Source organism: Peromyscus maniculatus, chromosome 20, assembly GCF_049852395.1.
Source record: "Peromyscus maniculatus bairdii isolate BWxNUB_F1_BW_parent chromosome 20, HU_Pman_BW_mat_3.1, whole genome shotgun sequence".
In the NCBI taxonomy this organism is placed as follows: Eukaryota; Metazoa; Chordata; class Mammalia; order Rodentia; family Cricetidae; genus Peromyscus; species Peromyscus maniculatus.
Genome location: NC_134871.1, coordinates 36,033,328 through 36,056,054, shown reverse-complemented (window position 1 = coordinate 36,056,054; position 22,727 = coordinate 36,033,328). Strand labels below are relative to the sequence as shown.

Sequence of the window (22,727 nt, the reverse complement as noted above, 5' to 3'; positions counted from 1 at the left end):
GGTACCCTTCCTTACCCAAGCTCTGTCTATAGCTCTGTGAAGTCACCTGCTTCTGTTTCCCATCCTGATTGTCTTATCGTGCTGTGTGCATGACCACTTTGTTTGCCTATTGCTTTCATCGTTATCTTTCTTCCGGTTCCTTCCTCACTCCTGTATCCTTTCCTCTTACCTTCCCCTGCCTAATCCCTGATCCTGCCTGATAGATTGGCTGAAGGGACTTTTCACCTGTAAGCTTGAATATGCATGTCAGGATTTTCAGTTAAAATATGAACTCATTTCCCTTCTGTTCTTACTGTACCTTCCCAATCTCTTTTTTTCCCCTTAGTGACTCTCTTTGTCACCGTCTCCCTCTGCCCTTCCTCTCCACGCTCCAGCCTGCCAGGTTCTGCCACTTTCACATCTTACTCTGGCTTCTCTGTCACCATTATCATCCTTCATCCTATCTTAAATCTTATTCTTATAAAATTCTTATGAATGGCATTGCTTTTTCCAGGTATTCATTTCATGCATATATACTCTACTGTTCAGCAAGCCTCTAAAACCATCAACTTCATGATACTGCTTTCCCATCCTGAAGTCCAGAGTGTGTCCTCTTCCACTGCTTGAACTGTTTGGGAGGCATCCAGGTAGTGGGACCGGGACCTGTCCTCAGTGCATGAGCTGGCTGTTTGGAACCTGGGGCTTATGCAGGGTCACTTAGCTCAGCCTGGGAGGAGGGGACTGGACCAGCCTGGACTGAATCTACCAGGTTGAACTCAATCCTCAGGGGAGTCTTTGCCCTGGAGGAGATGGGAATGGGGGGGGGGTGGGCTGGGGGGAAGGTGAGAAGGGGGTGGGTGGGAGGGTGGAGGACAAGGGACTCTGTGGCTGATATGTAAAATTAAATTAAATTATAAAATAAAATTTAAAAAAAAAAGAAAAAATATCTCAGAAAAAAAAATTCGACTATAGTGGTGGCTTACAAGCTTTCGGGTTAGGTCTGTAAGCTCAGCTCTCACCCCACTTCCCTTCCAGTACTCATGCTTCAGACCTATGTAGCCTGGAGCTGTGTAGCATGAATCTTAAAAGTTCTTATTAATAAAAACAAACCCAGGAGCCAGATATTGAAGTGAAGGCTGGAAGATCAGAGAAGCAGAACAAGCCATACATAGCCATCTCACCTCGCCAGTTCCTCACCTGATCCTGTTTTCCTCAAACTGGAAGCTTCTGTGTCCTCATCTGGATAGATCTCAGCTGAACTGCTGCTCAAAAGCCTAAAAGCTTAACATGCATTAGTTCCTGATCCTCATGCCTTATATACCTTTCTGCTTCCTGCCATCCCTTCCTGGGATTAAAGGCATGTGTCACCATGCCTGGCTGTTTCCAGTGTGGCTTTGAACTCACAGAGATCCAGACCGATCTCTGCCTTTGGAATACTAGGATTAAAGGCGTGTGTGCCATCATTTTCTGGCCTCTGTATCTATTGGCTGTTCTGTTCTCTGACCCCAGATAAGTTTATTAGGGTGCACAATATATTGGGGAACACAATATCACCACAGAGTTGTGGACAGTTCTGAAACTCTCAATTCTTTCTTGCTTTCAAGCATTTCACACAGGTTTTCCCTCTCTTTGGAAAGCACTTCCCTATTTTTTCAATTTATAATCCTTTTCTAGCTCAAATGTCACTCTGGTGGGAATAGACCCTGAGCCATGAGGGAGTCTGTTGGCTCATGGTATTCCTGGGGCACCCTGTGCCTTAATTACATGGTCCTAATCCTGCCCATGGGCTTTCCCCGCTTCCACCAGACCACAATCTCCCTAAAATAAGAGGTATGTCTACTCCAGTGGCAAGTTGCAACAAAAGCCTAATAACTGTTGACTAATTGATTGAAATTGGTTGGATAAATATATTTAGCAAACATAGTAAATGTATAGATGATTATGCAATAAGCATGTGGAATATTTTCTACTTGAGATACTCTGTTATCTTTTAAAAGATTTCTAAAAATTTTTATCTGTGTGCATGTGTGCAGTTTCTGTGATGGCCAGAAGATCAAATCTGATCCCCTAGAGCTAGAGTTACAGGTAGTTGTAAGCCACCCCATGTGGGTGTGAGGAACCGAACCCCCATTCTGTGGAAGAACAGCAAGTGCTCTTAACCACTGAGCAGTACCTCTCCTCACCACAAAAGATATTTAACATCACTTATTTAACAGTATACATCAGAATAAATTTTGTATAAATTTAGTAGTTAATGTTATTTTAACACAGAAATAAAGTTAAATATTCACTTTCATTCTCTGTAGAGATGGGTTTTCCAAAGGAAAACTAGTGGCCACATCCTATAATTTTTATCAATATTTTAAAGTTATAGTTAAAGCTCCAGTATTTATTGTTTAAATCTTATCCATAGTTAATAAAAAATTGCTGAGGCCCTAGTGATGCCCATCATGGATATTCCTGCCTGGATGACATTTGCATTTTAGTGGGGGTAAGAAAAATACACTAAATAAATAAACAACTTAGTATTCAGTTTTCATAATGCTGATGCTCCACTGGCAGGAAAAATATACACAAAAGATCAAGTGAGATAACACTCATACATCTCAAAAATGTTATATGTTATAATAAAAGTACTATGCCTATTCATCTGATTACAAATGTTTGAACTTTATGCTTATTTACATAAATATGTTCTATTGGCGAGATTTCGTGAGTAATAAGAAGTCTACAGTGCATAGCAAGCCATCCTCTTCAGCAACCTTCTCTTTCAGAAGTAAACACCACTGCCAATTTTCTATCAGAAACATTTTAAAAATTCAGTGCCAGTGAGACTCCAATGGAAGAGTACTCTTATAAATTGCTAGAGGAAATAGGAAGTGATCTAGTCTTTCTGGAAATAAAAACTGTCATCATATATCAGGACTTAAGATGTATGCTATGACTTCATACTAATACTTTTGGACTCAATAGAAAAATAAATCCATGATACAAAGTTATGTAATGAGTAGATGCCATGATATAATATGATAAATTGTGAAATGTTTTAAGTTTCCACAAACAGTTCATTACAGAACAGTATATACACACGATGGGATATTACACAGTTGTCATTGCTGATGAGTAACTTCACATTATCCCCGACCCTACATCAGTTCATGGAATGCTGTTCACCTCCTTTAAATATGGATTCTGTAAGTGAATATGGAGCTATGAGTCACAGTTTAGTGTTAGAGCATTTGCTCAGCATGCAGAAAACTATGCCCCAGCAACACTACTCTCTCTCTCTCTCTCTCTCTCTCTCTCTCTCTCTCTCTCTCTCTCTCACACACACACACACACACACACACACACACACACACACACACAACACACCATCAACACCACCATCAACACCACCATCAACCACAACAACACCAGAAAAGCCTGAATGCTATGGAATCAGCCAAGACAAATTCCAATCTTGCCAACATCTAAAAATCACCTAGAAAACATGTGCCTAAAGCCTGAACTCTAGGCTGCTATCTGCAGACTCTAATAAGAAGAGTGGAACTTTGTTCTAGCAATAATACCTAAACGTTTGAGAAACACAGGGCAGGTCAATTATCATCTCATACAGAATCAGCAAGGGCGGGAGATATAACTTAGAATAGTAGAGTACAGTCTAGTGTGTGTGTGTCGGGGGGGGGGGGGGGGGGGGGGCTCTGCCCTCACAGCAAAAGAAAGAGATGAAAATCAGCAATAACTTGCTTATCGAAAGGTGTCAAATAAATGTTTCATTGAGAAGTTTTAATGGAGGTAAAAGCTGAAACTGAGAGACAGTGAACTCTGTATGAAACTGTAATTTTCGAGTACACTGTTATCTTCTAAAGCAGATTAAACTGATGGGGATTTACAGGTATTCTGGTCATCCCACACATTGCCTAAGTGAATGAGGAAGTGACTTTAAACATCCCTCAGGAGCTGACATGAACACGCAACTAAAGCACCACAAAGCTTCCATGGCCTTGTGGGAGAAGTCTGAACACCTCGCAGGAATGCAGCGCGTGGGCTCCCCAGGTCTCCAGACTTATCCCCAGGTGGGATGGGCCCGTTCACTTTACTGTCCTTGATCATGCTTTTTTCTCTGCCCAGAACATTCTCATTTCTGAGCCCTGGCCATACATCTGTCTGTCAGTTACATCCCTCCAGGTTGTGTCTTTTTCCCTTGTGAAATGACCAGAGGTGGTTTCTCATCATCCAATCTCAATCTACCCCTTAGTCCTGTTCTTAGCCCAGTAGTAGGTGCTCAGCAAATGTCTCATTAAGCAAACCTAACGGTGGTAACATTTGAAACTGGGGGGAAATACAATGACTCCAAGAAGAATTTATTGTGATTTTCATGCATGTTGTATTTAAGAAGCAGGGCTAAATTTATAAGAAACAGTAAGCTGTGGCGGTGCATTATGATAAATATATCTCTTACTTCCTAAGAGACCGGCACTTTGTTGAGCCTCACAGCTGAGTTAATGATATACCTTAAGGTCACTTAAGATTTAAGACTGCCATCCTACTGTGTACCCTCATCCTGTGTGTTTAACCTGCATTTTAGAGAACAATGTAGCAGCCAAGCATGCTTGCCTTGGATTTCCTAAGTGGTCAACTTTACAACCTAAGCTAAAGCATACCTGTAATATTGAATTATGTACTCTTCTATGCTCTTGACCCAAAGTAATGCAGGTGTGTTTTGATAATCATTTGCTGAAAACATCAAAAATAGTGGTCAGAAGCAATCTTATAACATGAATATCCACCATGAATGTTGAAGTTGACATTTGGATATTGCTTGAGAAATGATGATGTTTATAATACTTTTTGTTATCTGGCTCAGTTGGGGTCAGTTAGCATCAGGGGTTTGTTCACTAGTAAAACTGTAAGTATCCCTCATTCCCTTTCCATGTGGTACTTTCTGTAAATACAGAGCAAAGTGCTTTGTGAGGAAGGATTGAAGACACAGGGAAAATGGAATAGAGAATTCAAATCTGGGCTTGAATTTGGTTAAAGACACCAGGGTACTATGACTTCTTTCCTTAAGGCAAGCACTGATGTACTATTGGTGACTCGGAGTTTATTATTAATGTATTCAACCACAGATTATTGTATACTTTTCTCAGTAAACATCTTTAATTATATTTCACTTTTAATTTACAATCAAGTTTTCAACTAAAACAGTGATTGTTCACTGATAATTATTTAGATTCATATGATTAACTATTGATTTGAACCACATTTAATTACTCTCCTAAGCATCAGAAATAGTCATAGATTGGCAGTTCCTATGGTGCACTGTAAAAAATGGGAATCAAGCGCTCAGATTCTCTTTCACAGCTGCTCCACAGCTAGAGTCTCAGAGTGAGTGCCATCTACTATTAGTAAAGCAACCACACACACTTTATTAATATCCACATAGATCGTCTGAGTGCAGGATGCTAGCTCAGGAGGTAATGAGACCCCCATTCAGGCTACTAGCCAAGCAAAAGTTGGAAAGTCAGTGGTCAGGAAAGCCCTAGGTGGGGTTTCAGTATTCTGTGGAAAATTGAGCCCAGTCACTGCATCTGTATTCTGTACCAGCTCCCACAGAGCAAGCCTCCAAGAGTTGAAACAATGTAACATCATTAAAATGTTCATTTGTACCTCCGTGCCTGTCCCAGAATTGAATTTTTGAGGAGTTAATTACATTTCTCTTTATGGGCTCAGGAAACTGTTTAGTCTCACATTATCTAATTTATTGAACATATTTTGGTCCTTATAACTTTTCCATTAGTCATTCCTAAAACATACATGGGACAACGAATAAGACACTATTTAATGAGCATGGTTACCTAGAGGAAGCACAGCCCCAAACTATAGGATCATGGGAAACTTAATGACGTGAATTACAAACCTTGGCACTCCAAGCCTATAGGCCTCCACTCCAACAAGTTAGGTCCTATCAGGGTCTCCTTGTGGTTGATGTGAATGTCAGTGATGAGGGACTCCCACGTTAATAGGAATGTCAATGTCCATATTTCTTCTCACTGCTGATGTTTTGATTCCTTGCAACTTTCAAACTTAAAAGAACCTTAGAAACAAACTGTGCTGAAAATATCCTTTAAAAATAAGAAGCGCATTTAGATTCTGCTGCACAGCAAATTCCCTGTGAAGAAAAGTTCCAAATTTGTGACTCTATTTGCATTTCCACAAACACAGAGAATCTTTGTGCCTAATACGTGACAAATAACAGTGTTAGAAGTAGGCATTTTAAGACTCTAATTATGCATAGGTCCTCATTCTTGTTAGTGTGTTTACAATGGGAAGCAATACAAAATTTGTACTCCCCCTACAACAAGGCTGATATTCTAATACATTTTAACTCACAAGGATGTTGTTTAAAATGATTAAAGTATTTAAATAATAAAAAGATGCTAAGGTGCCACTGTACCCCCCTAGAGCAGATTCTAAGATGTAGATGAATATGCAAATTCATATTCAAGGAGTTCCCAAGCATCAACTCCTGAAAAGAGAGAGAAGGCACCAGAGGAGGGAGATGGGAGAAGCTGAACAATGATTCAGGATTACTGGGGCCTGACCCACCCTTCTGTGAGCTCTGTGAAGCAGGAAAACAAATTCCTTAGCCAAATGGCAAAAAAAAAATATTGTCCTGTGTATGAATTCGGTTATGTATCCAGGTGGACAAACTTAGGGTCATGGCTCAATCAGGCCACCAACTCCCTTCCCAAATGCAAATGTGAGTCCAGCGTGCTTGGTTGTGCCAGCAGATGACCCAGGTGGTGACAAGCCCTCCAAGTCCAAGCCTAAGAATTTTCCTTAATCCATTGTGGGACTGTGGGTCACAGCTGTGCAACACACCAAGTCTTGGGTAGAACAGAAAAGGATGGCGGGTTCATGTCAACTTTCAAAACCATGACTGTTGCTCGTGTGCAGATATGTTCAAGAATGAGTCTTCCTTCTGTCAATGATGAGGGTGAGTGAGGGATAATATCCCTCCATGACATTTGAACAGAAAGGACAAATTACCCTGAATTGGTCACCAGACCCAAGTAATACAAAGAGAGGTTTTTAAGATGCCTTTGTCTGCCTACCAGTAACCTCTGTCTCACAGGGATGATGTTGGGGACTGAGGGAGTCATAAGTAAAGCATGCAACATAAATACAAAGTGCAAGTTTAGACGTGCTACGCAGCTGGGATATGATATGGAGCAGTGTGTCCTCTTCCTACTCTACTGTGAGAACTTAGACACTTATTGAGGGCACAAATTAGATGACCTCTCTTCGCCTTGGAATAGTCTTCATTTACTGAATGAAATTAGTCAGCTTTGTTTATTGAGATCTCAGCATGCTTAGCATTGAACTTATCTAGTATAAAGGAAGTAATAGAATTAGAGAATTCTCAGACCCAGAAAGGACCTTTGAGAGCAGCACCGTCTGTTTCCCTCCTAATTTCAAAATGAAAGCAAGAGATCTAACTGGGAATAGGAAGAGCTCCCGTCTGGGGTGCTTTCTTTGGCAGTATGGTCACTGGGAACACTACATAGGCAGAGTCTTCTCAAATCAGCATCCCATCCCCAACACTTCCCTTAAGTGTCTGGCATGATGCTGGCTTTCAGATAAAATACATTTGTAAAATAAATTAATTCACCAAATCTGCATGCTTGGCTTTGGCAATCTTTCGATAGCTTGAGGCTTTGCAAGACTATTGTGTTTAAGAGGCTTAAGTTAAGACTCTTCCATGGAATATGTACAGAAAAAATTCAGATGCTTTATAGTTTAAAAAAATCACACATACATTAAGGAAGAATGCATCATTCTACACATGTCATGTTTTTATTTTAGGTAGAAGAAGTTATCACAGGAGGTCAACGAACACCCATGTCTGTGAAAAGCACCCTGGACAGCAGCAGAGAGCAAACAAACCACAGGTACCATCGTTCCCAATTGTCCTTATCTATATGATATTGTTCTCTTCATTATCATACACTGGCTAGAATGCAGCTTCCAGAACGATTGTAAGCATTTAATGTTTGCAAATGCTTGGAGACATGCATGTTTATTCTAACTCCCGAGGCTCTTCATTTATAGGGCTCTTGAGCTGCAGAACTCCAACCTGTGTCCGTGCACATACCAACTGCTTGTGAAAACCCTAGTAAGACAATAATATCCACCATGATTGCTGATATTTACTGAACACTGGTTTTGTACCCACATTAATTTATTCAAGCCCCACTTTCCAAGAGGGATTTGGGTGTCCCAAAGGCCATGTAGCATGTTGAAACAGTTCATGTTCTTAACATTGCTCTTACTACATCCCTGTTTGATTCCCATGTCACCTGACCTTCTCATATTCCTTAAATATAAGAGCCAGTATCACCACCCTCTTCTCAATGTCCTGACCATAGCTCATCTTCAGCCTCTGCCTAATTAATTTTCCAGCAAAGCTATCCCTTTCTCAAGAGAATATTCACTCATTTTCAATATTCCACTGTGTTAGAAACTTCTTCCCCAAGATCCTGGCCCTGTCTCCTGGAAAGCTTAAGGACAAAGCCAATCTTCCCTAAACATGCCAGCATGAAAGTTATTTTGTACAAAGCTCTTCTAGTTTTCAGGCTCTGGATAAGACCTCAGTTCCTTCAGCTAGCCTACTTCTCATGACTTCCAGACTCTTAACATCCAGATGGTAAAATCTATTTTGGACTGAGGCAAATTTATCTCTGTGCTACAAATATATATACTGGATTACATCATAAAAATACCTGCACAAGACTATGTTTGTGTTTTGCATCATAAAACCTCAGCTATCTGTATAGCCATTGGTGATTGTTGAGGTTTTCTAGAAATTTTTTTAAACATGGGATTTGTTTTAACAACAGGTATGGAACTGAATTTCTACTGAAAACTGGTTTGCTGTTTTTAACCTTGGAAAACCATTCACATTTCTCAACCTAGTGAATTTTTACTACAGATCCTAGGGTATCAAAACTTATGTGAATATTAGAGTCACAATTAACCCCAACACCCTCAAACCATGTAAACAATCTGAGTTAATTTGCAAGGATTAAGGATAGGAAGGCAACCACTGTAGTTTGGAGGTTATCATTAGACCCCAGGAAGACTGTCATTTACTATGGTTAGATTTGGCAGTACATCTACAAAGCATTTCTTTCTCCTTTTCGTTGTGGAGAAAGCTCACCTCACAACCCCACATCCAGGGCTTGTGTGGAAGTTGTTTGCAGAGCTCCATCAGCACTGACAAATGTCAGTGTACACTTTAGCTCTTCTTTGCGTACATTGCCTCTGGGCTGGGCAACTCCATTAAGTAAGGTTGTCTATTAAAGGTGCACATGGGGATTGAGTTTGGGTGGGCTGTTGGACTTTAGAGAAGATGGATACCAATGCAGCAGGAATCTGGGAGGCCTGGGAGAGGCTTCTACCTTCTAACTGGAGCTGTCTGCTTCTCAAGCTATGTAGATGGAACAGGTAGAGGGAGAAGAAGCGATGGTTTATCCATCATGGCTGGAGGGGAACACCTGGTGAATGAATGTGGCTCTTAACACTGAGATGCAGAGGAAAATGTGCAGGTGCCTGAAAAGTGGGAGTATTTATGAATGCAGGTGCTGAGACCCTTGGCAAAACAATCTTTCATCATCAAAATAGCATGGCATGAGAAAAGCCCTTCTTACTGAGACACAGAGAAGCTGAATTTATCCAAAATCACAAAATGTGTGAGAGATGGATCCAGAATTATGGCCCTTTTGCGATTAGCCTTCTTATTGTATAGGGTATTAGTGAACATAACATCATGAGTTGAAATTTACAATGGTTTAACGGTGGATGTTTTCTTTACCTTAGTCTAGGAATCTTATCCTACCCTTGTGTTCTAGATCTTTGGAGTCTTGCCTTTCGTGTTTAGGTGTTCTTTATCAGGAATTGAGTTTTGTTTAAGGTATGATTGTTTTCCCCATCTCATTGTCTCTAAAAAGTTGGTCATTAAGGCCTCTGTGTCACAAATCAGGCATCTGAATGTGAAGGTCTGGATTAGTTTTCTGGATTGTGTCTGTTCCACTTCCTTGAATTCCATAGTTTTATACTAAGTCTTCATAACTTATAGGAAAGTTGTCTCACCTTCTTGAAGAGGAGTTTGGCTGTTGACTTGTTATATGCCTCCATTAATGTTAGAATCAATTTGTCTGGTTTCATGTGTAAATTGCATCCATCCTTTTTTCAAATACGACATTGAAAAACCAGAAACAAGCTAACTTTAAAAACAGATGAATGGGTTTATGTATCTCACAGTTTTGGAAGTTCAAGGGCAGTCTGCTAATGGCCTTCCAGGTATGTAACCTTGCATCTGAGGCCCATGTGTAAGGAAGAGTCACATTACCAATCAGGAGGCTAGACAGAAAATCAGCTTAAGTTCAGTCTTTATGTATCTGATGTCTAAGAATGACTAAGTCCAAGGAGTCCAGCATTTCTGCATTTCTTTTTAAAGGCAGCGTGCTGGATGACCTCAGAAGGAGGCCCTAGCACCTAAAACAAGGGTTGAAACTACAGCACATGCTTATTCTCTCAGTATCTCTGTCTCACTATCTCCCAACTCTCCCCACCCCCACACTTTTGGGGTTATATTTAGAATTGTACATACAAATCCACTGAGGAGATTAGTCCTTCTAGCATTAGCATTTTATAATCTCATTTGATGTCTCTGTAAATTTTAGTTTTTTCAGTAAGAATACCCATGTTTTATTTTAGGGGTATAATTCTTTTATACTATTATAAATTCATTCTATTATTGTCTATTACTGATATGTAGAGCTGAAATTTTCTCTTTTGTGGAAAAATATATTCAACATTAAACTGACCATTTAACCATTTGAAATTGTGAAACTCCATGATATTTATTGTGGTTGCATTCTCGTACAGTTGCTACTACCGTGGAATTCACTTCTATATTTATGTATATTCAACAATATAACTAATATTGCTCAGTAGCTGCCTTTTATTATCTGTGGGCTCCTTTTAGATTTTCTATGTCTGCAAAGAGTGCTTTGTAGCAGGAATCTTAAAAGTTCTTATTAATAAAATCAAACCTGAGCCAGGTATTGGGGTGAACTGGAAGATCAGAGAACCAGAACAAGCCACAGCTACCTCACCTCGCTGGATCCTCAGTTTTCTCAGACTAGAGGCCTCTGAGTCCTCATCCAGAATGGCTCTCAGCTGAACTGCTGCTCAAAAGCCTGAATGCTTAACCAGACCAAATGCTTCTAGTTCCTGGTCCTCACGCCTTATATATCTTTCTGCCTTCTACCAATCATCTCTGCATTGGCTCTGTGTTTCTTATTTAATAAGGCAGTTACTTCTACAGTGCTTACTTTCTTTATAGATTTCATTCTCTTTCAGGCCTTGCTATATAGTAAAAGGTTACGGTATAATATTAAATAAAGGGGAGTTAATGGCCTGAATCTACAATGTCTCTTCAGATTCAGTGTGATCTATAGTTGGTGGAACTAGGAGGTAGGACCTAAGTGGCATAGGTATGTCTCTTGGGGCAGGCCTTCACGGGGAATGCCTGTCACCCACTTCTATCATCTTCTGCTTTCTGTTCTGCCATGATAGGAGCATCCTCTGTCACATGTCCTTCGGCCATGACCTAAGGCTGCTCATCATGTCTTCTTCATCATGGTAGATTGAAACTGTGAGCCAAATTAAGACCTTGCTACCTTAAGTTGTTTCTCTCAGGTACTTGGTTCACAGTATTGCAGAAGTAGCTAATACTGAAAATTTATATCAGGAAGGGGGTTGCTGTGACACACCTGCCTATGTGAATCCTTGGCCTTGGAAATAAGTCTAGGGAGGAAATTTGGAGGAGTTTGGAAACATGGGCTTGAGATACCCTAGGTTATGGAATAGGCAGAGCTTAATGGGTGATTATGGTTGGAATCAGAAGTACTAGAAGGCCAATAGGAATGACCACAGTGAAGAATAGGTTTGTAAAGTTTTGGTGGGAACAAGAATTCCATTGGAAATTGGATTAGAGGCCTGTATTTACTTTTCTAATTGATATGACAAAATACCCAACAAAAGTAACTTGAGGAAAAAAGTTGGGCTTATTTTTAGTCAGGGTTCCAGAGTACAGTTCATCATGGCAGGGAACTTATGGTAGCAGGAACTTGAAGAACCCGCTAGTCAAATTGCATTCACAGTCAGGAAGCAGAGGGAAATGAAAGCTTGTTCTCAGTTCTTTTCATTAAACCCAAGGCCCGAGCCAATGGAATAATGCCACCAACTGAGGGGTGGGTCTTCCCACCTCATTTAACCTAATATAAAAACTCCTTCACAGACATGCCCAAAGGCATACCTCCATGATGATTCGAAATACCATCATGATGACAAGATAACCACCACAGAGCTAGCCCTGTTCCATTTGGGCAAAGAATTCATTAAATTTTGCCTTATCCTGAAATTTCTAGTTAGTCTGAACTCAGAGGTAATAGAATGTTAAACTGGAAAACAGTCACGGTCCAAAGGTACATAGTTACTGCTGAAGCTGATAGCTGAATGTGGTACCAATTGTGTGGTGCTGGTTCTGTAGGCACCCAGAGAACTTTAGAGTTGATCTGGAAGAAGCAGGACACTGGGGGAGGTCTTTGGAGGTTGTGCCTAGCTCTTGGTTCTTGATATAGTCTCTCTGATTTCTGTGATGGCTTGGCAGTACATAGCAGGGCCAAATTTCATGCAGAAAGTCCTCGAGAGATCTATATGTGAAGCTATGAGGGTGAAGCTGAAATTGCAGTGGAGAAGCCATGGGAGCCATTGAGAGAGGCCATGTGCGGAGAGCTGTGCAGTCCTTTGGCACTTATATCATGCATGCCAGTCATGGAACTCTGAGATTTCATTCTTGCTCTTGTGTTGGGCTCAGTCTTGCTTTGGTCCCATCCCTCCTTCCCATACTCAAATTCCTCCCTTTTGGAATGGAACTTTTGCTCTGTGCTGTTGTTTAACAAAAACGTCTAATTATATTTTAGGTTTTCCAGGGCCTCACCAAAGAGATATTGCCTTAAGTATCAGCAGAAAGAAGGTATTCACTCAGGCTTGTGGATATCACTTAGCTTTTAAGACTTTGGTGACTGAACCTGGGGCCTTTCACCTTCTAGGCTATTATTGTGCTACATCCACAGCCCCCCTTTCCTACTTTTAGTCTGTAACAGAGTCTCACTGAGTTGTCCTGCTTAGCCTCCAACTCATGACAGACCTTGAATTTGGGATCCAACTGCCTTAGCCTCCCAAGTGGTTGAGGTTACAGCTACAAATCACCAGGAAACTATGGAGACTCTTGAAGTTAGACTAAATGCATTTTGCATGGGCTTTCTTGGGCTAGGGGTGGAATTCTATGCTTAGAAATTGTAATGTCTCCTACAGGTTCATATTGATTAAATATTTATTTTTATTTTGTGTTCATGAGTGCTTTGCCTGAATGTCTGTGAATGTACTGCTTACACACCAGGTGTCTGCAGAAGCTGGAGGTGGGTGCTAGATTCTATAGAACTGAAATTAAGGACAGTTGTAAGCCGTCATATGAGCTGTGAAAACTGAACACAGGTCTTCTGCAAGAGCAGCAAGTGTTCTAACTGATGAGCCCCCAGGTTCATATTTTAAACCCTTGTTCCTCAGTGGGTGGCACTATTTTGGGAGGCTGTACAAGTTTAGGGAATTGGAGTTGAGCTGGCAGAAGCAGGTCACTAGGGGAGGCCTTTGGAGGTTGTGCCTAGCTCTTGGTTCTTGTTATAGACTGTGATTTCTGTGATGTTGGCTAGCCTCTGCTATGTGTTTTCATCATCAGTAACTGAGCTTTTCTGCAAGTTTTCTTTTTCTTATTTTTTTTACATTTGGGTCATAGCTACACAAAGGAATTAATACAGTGAGTCATGTCAAGGATCTTTATAATAATGCCAACCTCAAAGGGAAGCTTGTGTCTTATTACAAAGTTCAAGACAGTTTAAATATAGTAGTGTTTTTTTATAATACAGGCTTTCATATTCTAACAGCTAATGTGCTTTTGTTGTTTTGTTGCTATTCTAATTTTTATTCTCACTGGTCCTCTTGTTTTAATGCAAAGAACTCTTTTTGCTTGAGTACTTTCTGTATGCGTGTGTGTGTGTGTGTGTGTGTGTGTGTGTGTGTGTGTGTGTGCATGTGTATTTGACAGCTGGGGGTTTGTGTCCAGTGTGTTCATCATTCATTTCAATTTGATTTGTTTGCTCATTTTATTTATCTATTTATCTATCTATCTATCTATCTATCTATCTATCTATTTATTTATTTATTTATTTATGATAGAGACTTTCACTGAAACTAGAATTTGATGACTTGGGTTGATTCACTGGTCAGCAAGACCCAGGGATCATCCCACCTCCGCCTCCCCAGCACTGAGATTACAAGTGCACGATGTCATGCCAGGCTTGTTTACATGGATGCTGGTGAACAGAACACAAGTCCTCATGCTTGCGAGGCAAGCACTTTACTGACTAAGCCACCTCCCCAGCCTCAAGTTCTAGTTTTTATTGTGAGCTGCTCCATGCAAAACAGTTACCTGGTGTCTTCAGCTGATTCTGTTCTCTCTCTCTTCTCACTTGCAATGATCAAGAATAACTGGAAAAATCCTAGGAATGCAATACATTGTGGCAAGGGGAAGCTGACTGTAATAGAACAGGCTCTGTTCCAGTCTCTCCACAAACATGTTGTCTTTCAATACTTAGGCTGACTGTGTTGTGTGCCCCAGATAATAAAACCCAAGAAAACAGCTTTCTGTTTAGCAATGGTACAAGTTGAGCATATACTTATTTGATGCTATCCTCTCTCTCTATCTCTCTCTCTCTCTCTCTCTCTCTCTCTCTCTCTCTCTCTCTCTCTCTCTCTCTCTCTCTCTGTGTGTGTGTGTGTGTGTGTGTGTGTGTGTGTGTGTGTGTGTGTGTGTGTGTGTTCAGTCTCCTTGGACTCAGGCAAGTTGTTAAGCAATACAAAGCCAATCTGCCTTATACTCCATTGCCTGGGAAAAATGGTTTGAGGCTTCTTGGAGGCCAGAAAGGTCCTTGTCCAGGGAGCCTTCATGTATGCTTCAGGACAGATGGCTCAGAATATGCCAGTTTGTAATGTCTGTCACCTAAATTCCAGACCCAGGTTTTTAAAACACAAGGTACTATAAACTAGATAGCTATGTTAACAATTCAGCCCTCCCTGGCCACAGTGAGGCAGTTCCCCTCCAAGTTCTTTGGTGCATTGACAAGAAGAGTTCACTCCTCATTTGCTTTTAACCAAGAAAAGCTCCTTGGCACGTGTGCCCTTGCTAGGTAGAAGATGCCCTGTTAGACTGTCTTCCAAGCAAGCTCAGAGCTGTGACCCCACCAACAGAGTTCAGGAAATCCTGGCTTTAAGGCTCAGCATACACCCTCTGACTTACTCTAAGGTCTGCCTCGTGGTTCCTGTGATCTTGCCAGACCTTTCATGACACTAGGAAGTTTTCAGTGGTAGGTGGAAGTCTTTTGTCCTAACACAATAGTCCACCATCTTCCCAGGTAAGACTTTCCTACTTCTTGTTCTTGAACTACAGCTGTTGTTCTCTGATGTTTCTGACACCTAATGATCCGTGTTAGATGTCTTATTTCTTATTTCCATGGTGATGAATTTGTTCACTTTGTCTTCTAGATATTCTTTACAGGACCCCAGGGGCTTCTAGTTCTTGGGTCAGCTGGAAAAAAACAGTGACGGGGCATCATCTATCCTTTGGGCCACTGCCATGGAACAGGAAACACAGACAATTAGTGAGCATCTTATAAGCCCCAGGCTTAGCTGCTCCATGTTTATTACCCCCAAGATCACAAGTAATCAAAGACCTCCATTGTAAGTAGTCCTTCACCACCTAAGGCAGGGAAGGCACAGACAACTGTCTATTGGCTGAGCCTGTCATTGCCAAGATCCAGAAGATGACCTGGAAGGTGACAGGAGGCTTTTCCCAAAGTCGAGAACAGCATAATTGCACTGAGTAGATCCAAGTATTTAATTAAGACACTGATATCATGACCGTGCACATAAAAACAAAATTTAAAAATAGAGCTCTGTTATATAATAAATGTAACCTAGGTCCTTAAAGACTATGTCTGCCTACATTTGTGTTACAACACATTTTCTAAATCTGAAAGTGCTGTGCCAATGTCAGTAATTATTTTTCTACTCTTACTTTTGAAACTCAGCATAGCAATGGTAACCATTATTATAAAAATTAGTTTAGACTGGTCCAGATTACTCATAATCTATGTAGGATTCACTTAGGCCATGGGATTCCTGCTTCTCGTGTGTCAGCACCCTGTTCCCTGTGTCTGTGTTTTTCTCTGCAGAAGGGATTTGGATCTCATTTATACAGGTTAGAGTGTGTGTGACTTTAAGTAATGAATATCTATGTAATATGGGGACATGAACTTACCCCAGCACTCAGAGGAGCTCAGCAGGAGGATTGTGAGTTTAAGATCAATCTTGATTATATGGTGAGTTCCGGCAGCTACATAGAAAGCCCTTGCCTCTAAAACCCCAAAAGGATAAAAATGGAATGGAATACCCCAACATTTATTTAATGTATTTAATTGCCCTTGAGAACGGTCTGTCTGGAGGTTGGTGGCTTTATGGGAAGCTCGGCAGCTTGGCAATCAAGGTGACAGAACAGAAAGAAGCCTGTCTGTGATCATGGGTGTCTTTCCTTAAGCGTCCCAGTTCTGAAACTTCAGACCGTGACTCCTAGCATCATAATCTCCATGATCAGGGAAGGCAGGCAGGCAAAGTGGTGCTCCCCAGTAGATGTGCATGTGCGAAGGCCACAAACCCATGGACGCGCTGACTCCCATTGCCCAGAGAGTGGGTTAAATTTGCAAATGGTGACAGCCTCACAGTAGGGAGAGGGTCACTGGTTGAGCAGGTGGGCCTAGGGTGGCAAAGGGGGAAACAGAAGGGTTAGGGTCAGCGTAGTGAGGCTTGAGGAAGACACATTGGCCAGTGATGGCTTTGAGTATGGGAGGGGTCACGTACTAGGGAATGTAGGCAGCTTCATGAAGAAGAAAAAGCCAGGCGAGGATTGAACAGGAGTCTCTAGAGGGATACTGACTCCTCAATTTTAGCCCAGGGATACTGGTGTTAGGCTAGTTAGCTACAGAACTGAAAGGGGTAGGACTATTTGGTTCTAACCCACTAAACTATAATAATCTGTGTGTGTGTGTGTGTGTGTGTGTGTGTGTGTGTGTGTGTGTGTGTGTGTGTGTAACTATTTATGGACACTGAATTTAAATGTATTATTTTTCTATGATAAAACGTGTTCCTTTTTTACTTTTTCAAGTATTTTAAAAGTTATTCTTTAAGGAGTTTTCTTTATAATTAATATGTAGCAACTATACCTATCAATGTACACACTATGATATTTTAACATGTGGTCTGCAGTGAGCAAAGCAGAATAGTTTGGTGATTTGTGCTTCCACCTCCTCCACTTCCTTTGTGTTGATCACGCTCGTCTCTACTCATTCACCATCAAAATATGTGACAGGGCTTTGTAAGTCTCAGGTACCCCACTGTGCTGTGGGATGCTAGCATTTAGTCCTCCATCTAACTGTAGACAATACCACCCCCTTAACTGTGCCCTCCAGCCTCTGGTCGTCATTTCAATACAGACAAATCATTCATTTTCAGCTTCCCCATAGGAAAAAAAGAACCTGTAGCATTTGGCTTTGAGCATGTGACTTATTTCATGCAACACAATGTCCCGTGTTCCATCTATCAAGCTTTCTATGACAAAGATGGCATTCCTTTTATGGCTGAACAATGCTCCATTTTGAATATACCCAGTATTTTTTAACGCATCCATCCATCAGTTGATTCTGAGTTCTGCCAGTTGTGGCGATCACCTCCATGAACAGGGGGACACAAATGGAGAAGGGCAACACAGGAAGGCACACTCACCAGACTCCTTCTGATAGAGAGGCAACCTCAGTGCCCTGGTGCCCGGACAGGCTCAACATGAGTAGTTTGGGTCTTCCATGACTATTTACACTTTTCATAAGAGCGTGGAGTTTCTGCCACCACCAGGGGTCGGAGAAAAATTGGAGAAAGAACTTCTGGGGAAGCACCTCCAGAGGTCAGCCATTTTTAGTCACTTCATACAGTGACTGGGGTATGGTGACTAGAAGGGACACAGCATGGTGAATGTCCTCAAATTCTGAAAGGCCCGGTACACAGAAGCATCACTCTTATGATCTGGCCACTTGTCATTACACAGATAATACTCCATGATAAGGTTCTCCTATACCATGCTTAATTTCCAAATGAAAATAATAACCAGGTCAGTGTGTGTGTGTGTGTGTGTGTGTGTTGGAGTTTTATTGATCTGTAAAGAGCCATGAAATTATGGAATTTGTAGGAAAGTGGATAGAAATTGAGATAATAATGTTAAGGGAAATAATCCAGGCTAAGACAAATATTGCATGCACTTACTTGGTGTGTGTGTGTGTGTGTGTGTGTGTGTGTGTGTGTGTGTGTGTGTGTGACATAAAAGTAGAAAAAGGAATGTTATGTGACATGAAGCAGAAGGAAAGACTGGGGAGTGGATGAGAATCAGCCAAAAGTGGGACAAAGGGATGAGGGGGGAAGAAAGGGTCACATAACAGCACAGTGGAATGATGTATATGTATGAAAATGTCACAGGGAACCCCATCACTCTGTGTGCTAACTACAGACTTGGTTTCACGAAGCATCAATGCCCTTTCCTCCATAACTCTCACTGTCTACCCATTTGTTGTCTCCTCCTTGGTGCTTTGACAGCATTTGTGATGCCAATATCAGAGATCTTGCCAAGTAGCCTGGGGCACCGCGGTTGACTCTGCATAATCTGTGCCTTCTTCCTTAGATTGTGGGCACAAGTCATGTTTTGTCTTTAGGTTCCTAGTACTGATCACAGCACAAGGCACTGGAAAGAGGTTTAATGGAAAGCACACTGAACTAAATGACCAACTCTTACCCTTGGAGTCATGTCCTTGACCTCTGCCCTCTTGTCTGCATGGATCCCTCCCTTACTAAATGTCTGTTGGGTTCCTGGTACTCCTTTCTCTCCTTCACATCGATGAACCAATTTGGTCTGGACAGTATCCATATGTGTGTTGTCATCAATCCAGCTTTACAGATAAGTCCACTGAGGCACAATGGCTGGGTCACTCACTCTAGAGCACATAGCTTAATGGGTAATAACCAGGGATGACTAAGAAACCAGTGAGATGAAAGTGGGCTAACTCTGTTTGGGAGGCCTTTTTGATGGACTCTTTAGCATCCAAGTTCAAGGATGAGAAAGCGACTATCTGTGCTGTACATGGTGCCTTCTTTTCTCTGAGTGATATATACGAGGTGCTAATGTCATCAACCCAGACTTGCTCCCCAGCCTTGATGGTTTATCTCTGAGGCTTTGACTGACATCCTCCTGCCCTGCTGCTTCAGAAGGAAGTGTCAGTGGAGTTCATCTGAGGATTTAAAGGGAGTCACAAAACCTGTGTCTGAGGACAATGTCTGGCATGTCCATGAGGACCCCAGGCTCAGCGGTTTGTTAGCATACAGGATTCAGCACAGTCTTACTTGTGGCTAAAATTTATTACAGAAACAAAACAAAAACCCACAAAGCAGCATCAGCCAAGGGTGAGTCTGAAGATAACTAGAGACAAGCTTTTAAGGGTCATCTCCCCTAGAGTGACACAAGACACCTAATTTCTGCTACAGTGAGAGAAACACTGACGTGGTGAGCTAGGCAGGCTCATTAGAGGCTCGGTGCTTGGGGGTTTCCCTGGGGGCTAGAACATGCCAAAATTCTACTCCCAGAAGGAAAGCATGCACCGTGCTTCTTACACATGCTGCTGGCACAGTGAGCATCCTTACTTCCAAGGGAACATTCAGGTTGCTATAGAGAGGTAAAGTGCAGCCAAGCTCCAGCCTTGCAGGTCTCTTTTACCTATAATCAGATCAGAGGAGATAGTGTGCACAGGTCTTGTCCTTCTACACTGGTCATTTATCTGAGCATCGGTTTCTTTGTCTACTGATATACCTCAGTCACTTCTTCAGTGAATTCACAGTCTGCTCTGGTCTCCTCTTTTCCTGTAGCCTGCAGAGTTCATTTACAATAAACAAGCTGGACTACAGAATGCACTGTTTTATAGTCTCTTTATTCTTAGTAGTCTCCATTAACAAATCCATGTGCATTACTCAAATCACTGAGAGGAATTAACTCACATGCCTTGAAGGGCTGAGCAGAGGCCAGGAATGAGGAGGGGGAATTTCAAGCACAACAGAGAGTTTCTACTTTCCCAAGAGAACAGATTTTAGTCCTCTCAACAGACATCATCTGCTAGGTGCATTTCACCTGAGGACATCACTTTGTAACTCCTACAAAAACCGGAGACAGTTTCTCACATAAATTCATTATTTCTCTAATGAAAGGTAATACCTTTTCACTTATAGAATAAGCATTTATTCAATATAGCTGTATGTCAAGGAAAAAATAAAAAACACAAAGATCTCAGCCTTGAAAGATGTCATCATTCTACGAGATCATAACAGCATGATAGAATTCCACAGTGCTGTGATAAATTCTGTGTTTGTGCATTGTAGTGCTCTATGATTCATTTCCAGGAATCTGTCATTTTACACAGACCAGGGTGTCCTCAGTTTCTACTGTTGTGCCAGGAATATATAGGCATTTGACATGTGTCTGTTGAATGAATAAATGAATGGATGGTGCAGTGATTGTAAAATAATGTGTCTGGGTACTAGAAAAATCACTGGGAAAGTTAGAAAGGTATATAGATCACTGGTCAGGAGTCTAGGTGCAATGAATAAAAATTGCTGTGCAAACAGCCCAGGAATGTGCATCATGGACACAGTTCCTCTGTGAGCATAACACTGGGTACCTTTGGCAATGGAGTTTCTTGCTGGTCCTTTGGAGTCATACCACCTCTAAGAGTACTGGGCATGGGCAGTTGGAGCAGGTGCTTGTGGGAGCAGAAGCTGCGGACTGAGCTTTGTTAGACGCCTGCATTTGTCTAAATATCCCTGCCAAAACAAAGCCCGGGCAGCTGCAGTCGGGATTAAACTTGGCTAGTGTCCTCTTGATCCGGGCTGTGTCACTCTGTTTCTTGGATCATCTTAATTTCTCAGGTAAGAGAGCTTCTCCAGCTCCTTATCTCCCACTGCCCGCATAGCAGCGCAGCTCTGCTTGGCACTTTATTCCTCCATGTGTTAAAATCTTATTTCTAGAATTCTCTATAATTATTGAAGCCAAAGACCGTCTTTTCTTACTGTCTATGGCAGCAGTTCTCAACCTGTGGGTTTCTACTCCTTTCAAGGTCGATCCACCCTTTCACAGGGGTCGCATGTCAGATATCCTGCATAGCAGATATTTGCATTATGGTTCATAACAGTAGCAAAATTACAGTTATGACGTAGCAACAAAAACAATTTTATGGTTAGGAGTCACCACAACATGAGGGACTGTATTACAGGGTCACAGCATTAGGAAGGTTGAGAAGCACTGCTTTATGCCATACAGACAGTACTTACTAAGTATTCACTGAGTGAGTAAATGAGTTTAATTTCTTTGAAGCTTAATTTTAAAGAATGTAATATTAATATTGACCTCTCCCTTGTCTTTTTCTGTTGTAGAAGGAAGCAGATAGAAAGGTTAGAAGTTGATCCCAGCAAGCATTCCTGCCCTGATGTGACTACTATAGTACAAGAGAAAAAACACAAACCTAAAAGAATGGAGTATCAACCCCAATTTGTACCCAGTGAGGAAGATCTCTACTTTGATGATAACCCAGAAGTGCCTCCACTAATCTGAAACAGGGGGCTGTGTTGTCATTGACTGTGGCCTGATCAACCCCTGTTGCTTGGTATCAACCATGGATGTGTGTCATTCGTGGGATAAACATAGTTCATTATTGTTTTATCTGATGGTGTAACTCTTACTTTGCATAGTAATGTTCTTAAGTGAGTTTAAAATTAAATTGCATACCTTAAAATGCTAAAACTTATCACTCATCTATAATTAAGGCTAGCTATTGAAAATACGCAGTAATGGAATAGAACTATGACATTCAACATTAAGAATAAATCATTTAGTGCTTGCTAATGCAGTAGATTTGTCATATTGGAAAAGGACTTGAGAAAATTGGTCAAACTCAGATGTTAAAACTGTAATCTCAGGTCCAGCTGGAATGCTTTAACGTGGTTTTAAAGTGTTTCTGTTTTTCTTCCCATGTGTCTGCTTTCTCTGGTGGCATGATGTAATGGCAAGAATATGAATTTTGACATTAGACACTCTATATTTGGATTCCTGCTGCGTCACTGCTTGAAGACTTTCAGCTGATCCTCACATTCCTCAGGGTGGAGTGACTTCATCTTTACGAGGCAAACAGTACTGCTTGCTCCGTAGGTTGGTCTCAGGGCCAGCTGTGTAAACTCTCCCTGTACAGAGAGAGCCACTGCAATATTTCCTTGCTTTCTCATTTCCTTCTCTCCTTCCTTCATCTTCTTCCCCAAATTACTCTTCCTACTCTTATGCCTTCTTCACTTTTTGATATTTTTACCACCTCTCCTTCATTAAAAAAAACTATTAATTCAATATTCCACATTCATGCTAAGAAAAA

At 41.3% G+C, this 22,727-nt stretch overlaps 1 protein-coding gene across 1 annotated transcript in view; it reads left to right on the top strand.

Annotated features, from left to right (window-relative positions):
* The window catches only part of Dnaaf11 (dynein axonemal assembly factor 11), a 107,968-nt gene extending 85,860 nt beyond the window's left edge, over positions 1-22,108 (top strand). The window contains exons 11-12 of the mRNA XM_042264958.2: positions 7,852-7,937; positions 21,742-22,108. Of these exons, the coding sequence (XP_042120892.1) occupies positions 7,852-7,937; positions 21,742-21,919 (264 nt within the window). The 3' untranslated portion in view covers positions 21,920-22,108. The remainder of the gene's footprint in view (positions 1-7,851; positions 7,938-21,741) is intronic.
* The last annotated feature ends 619 nt before the right edge of the window (positions 22,109-22,727 follow it).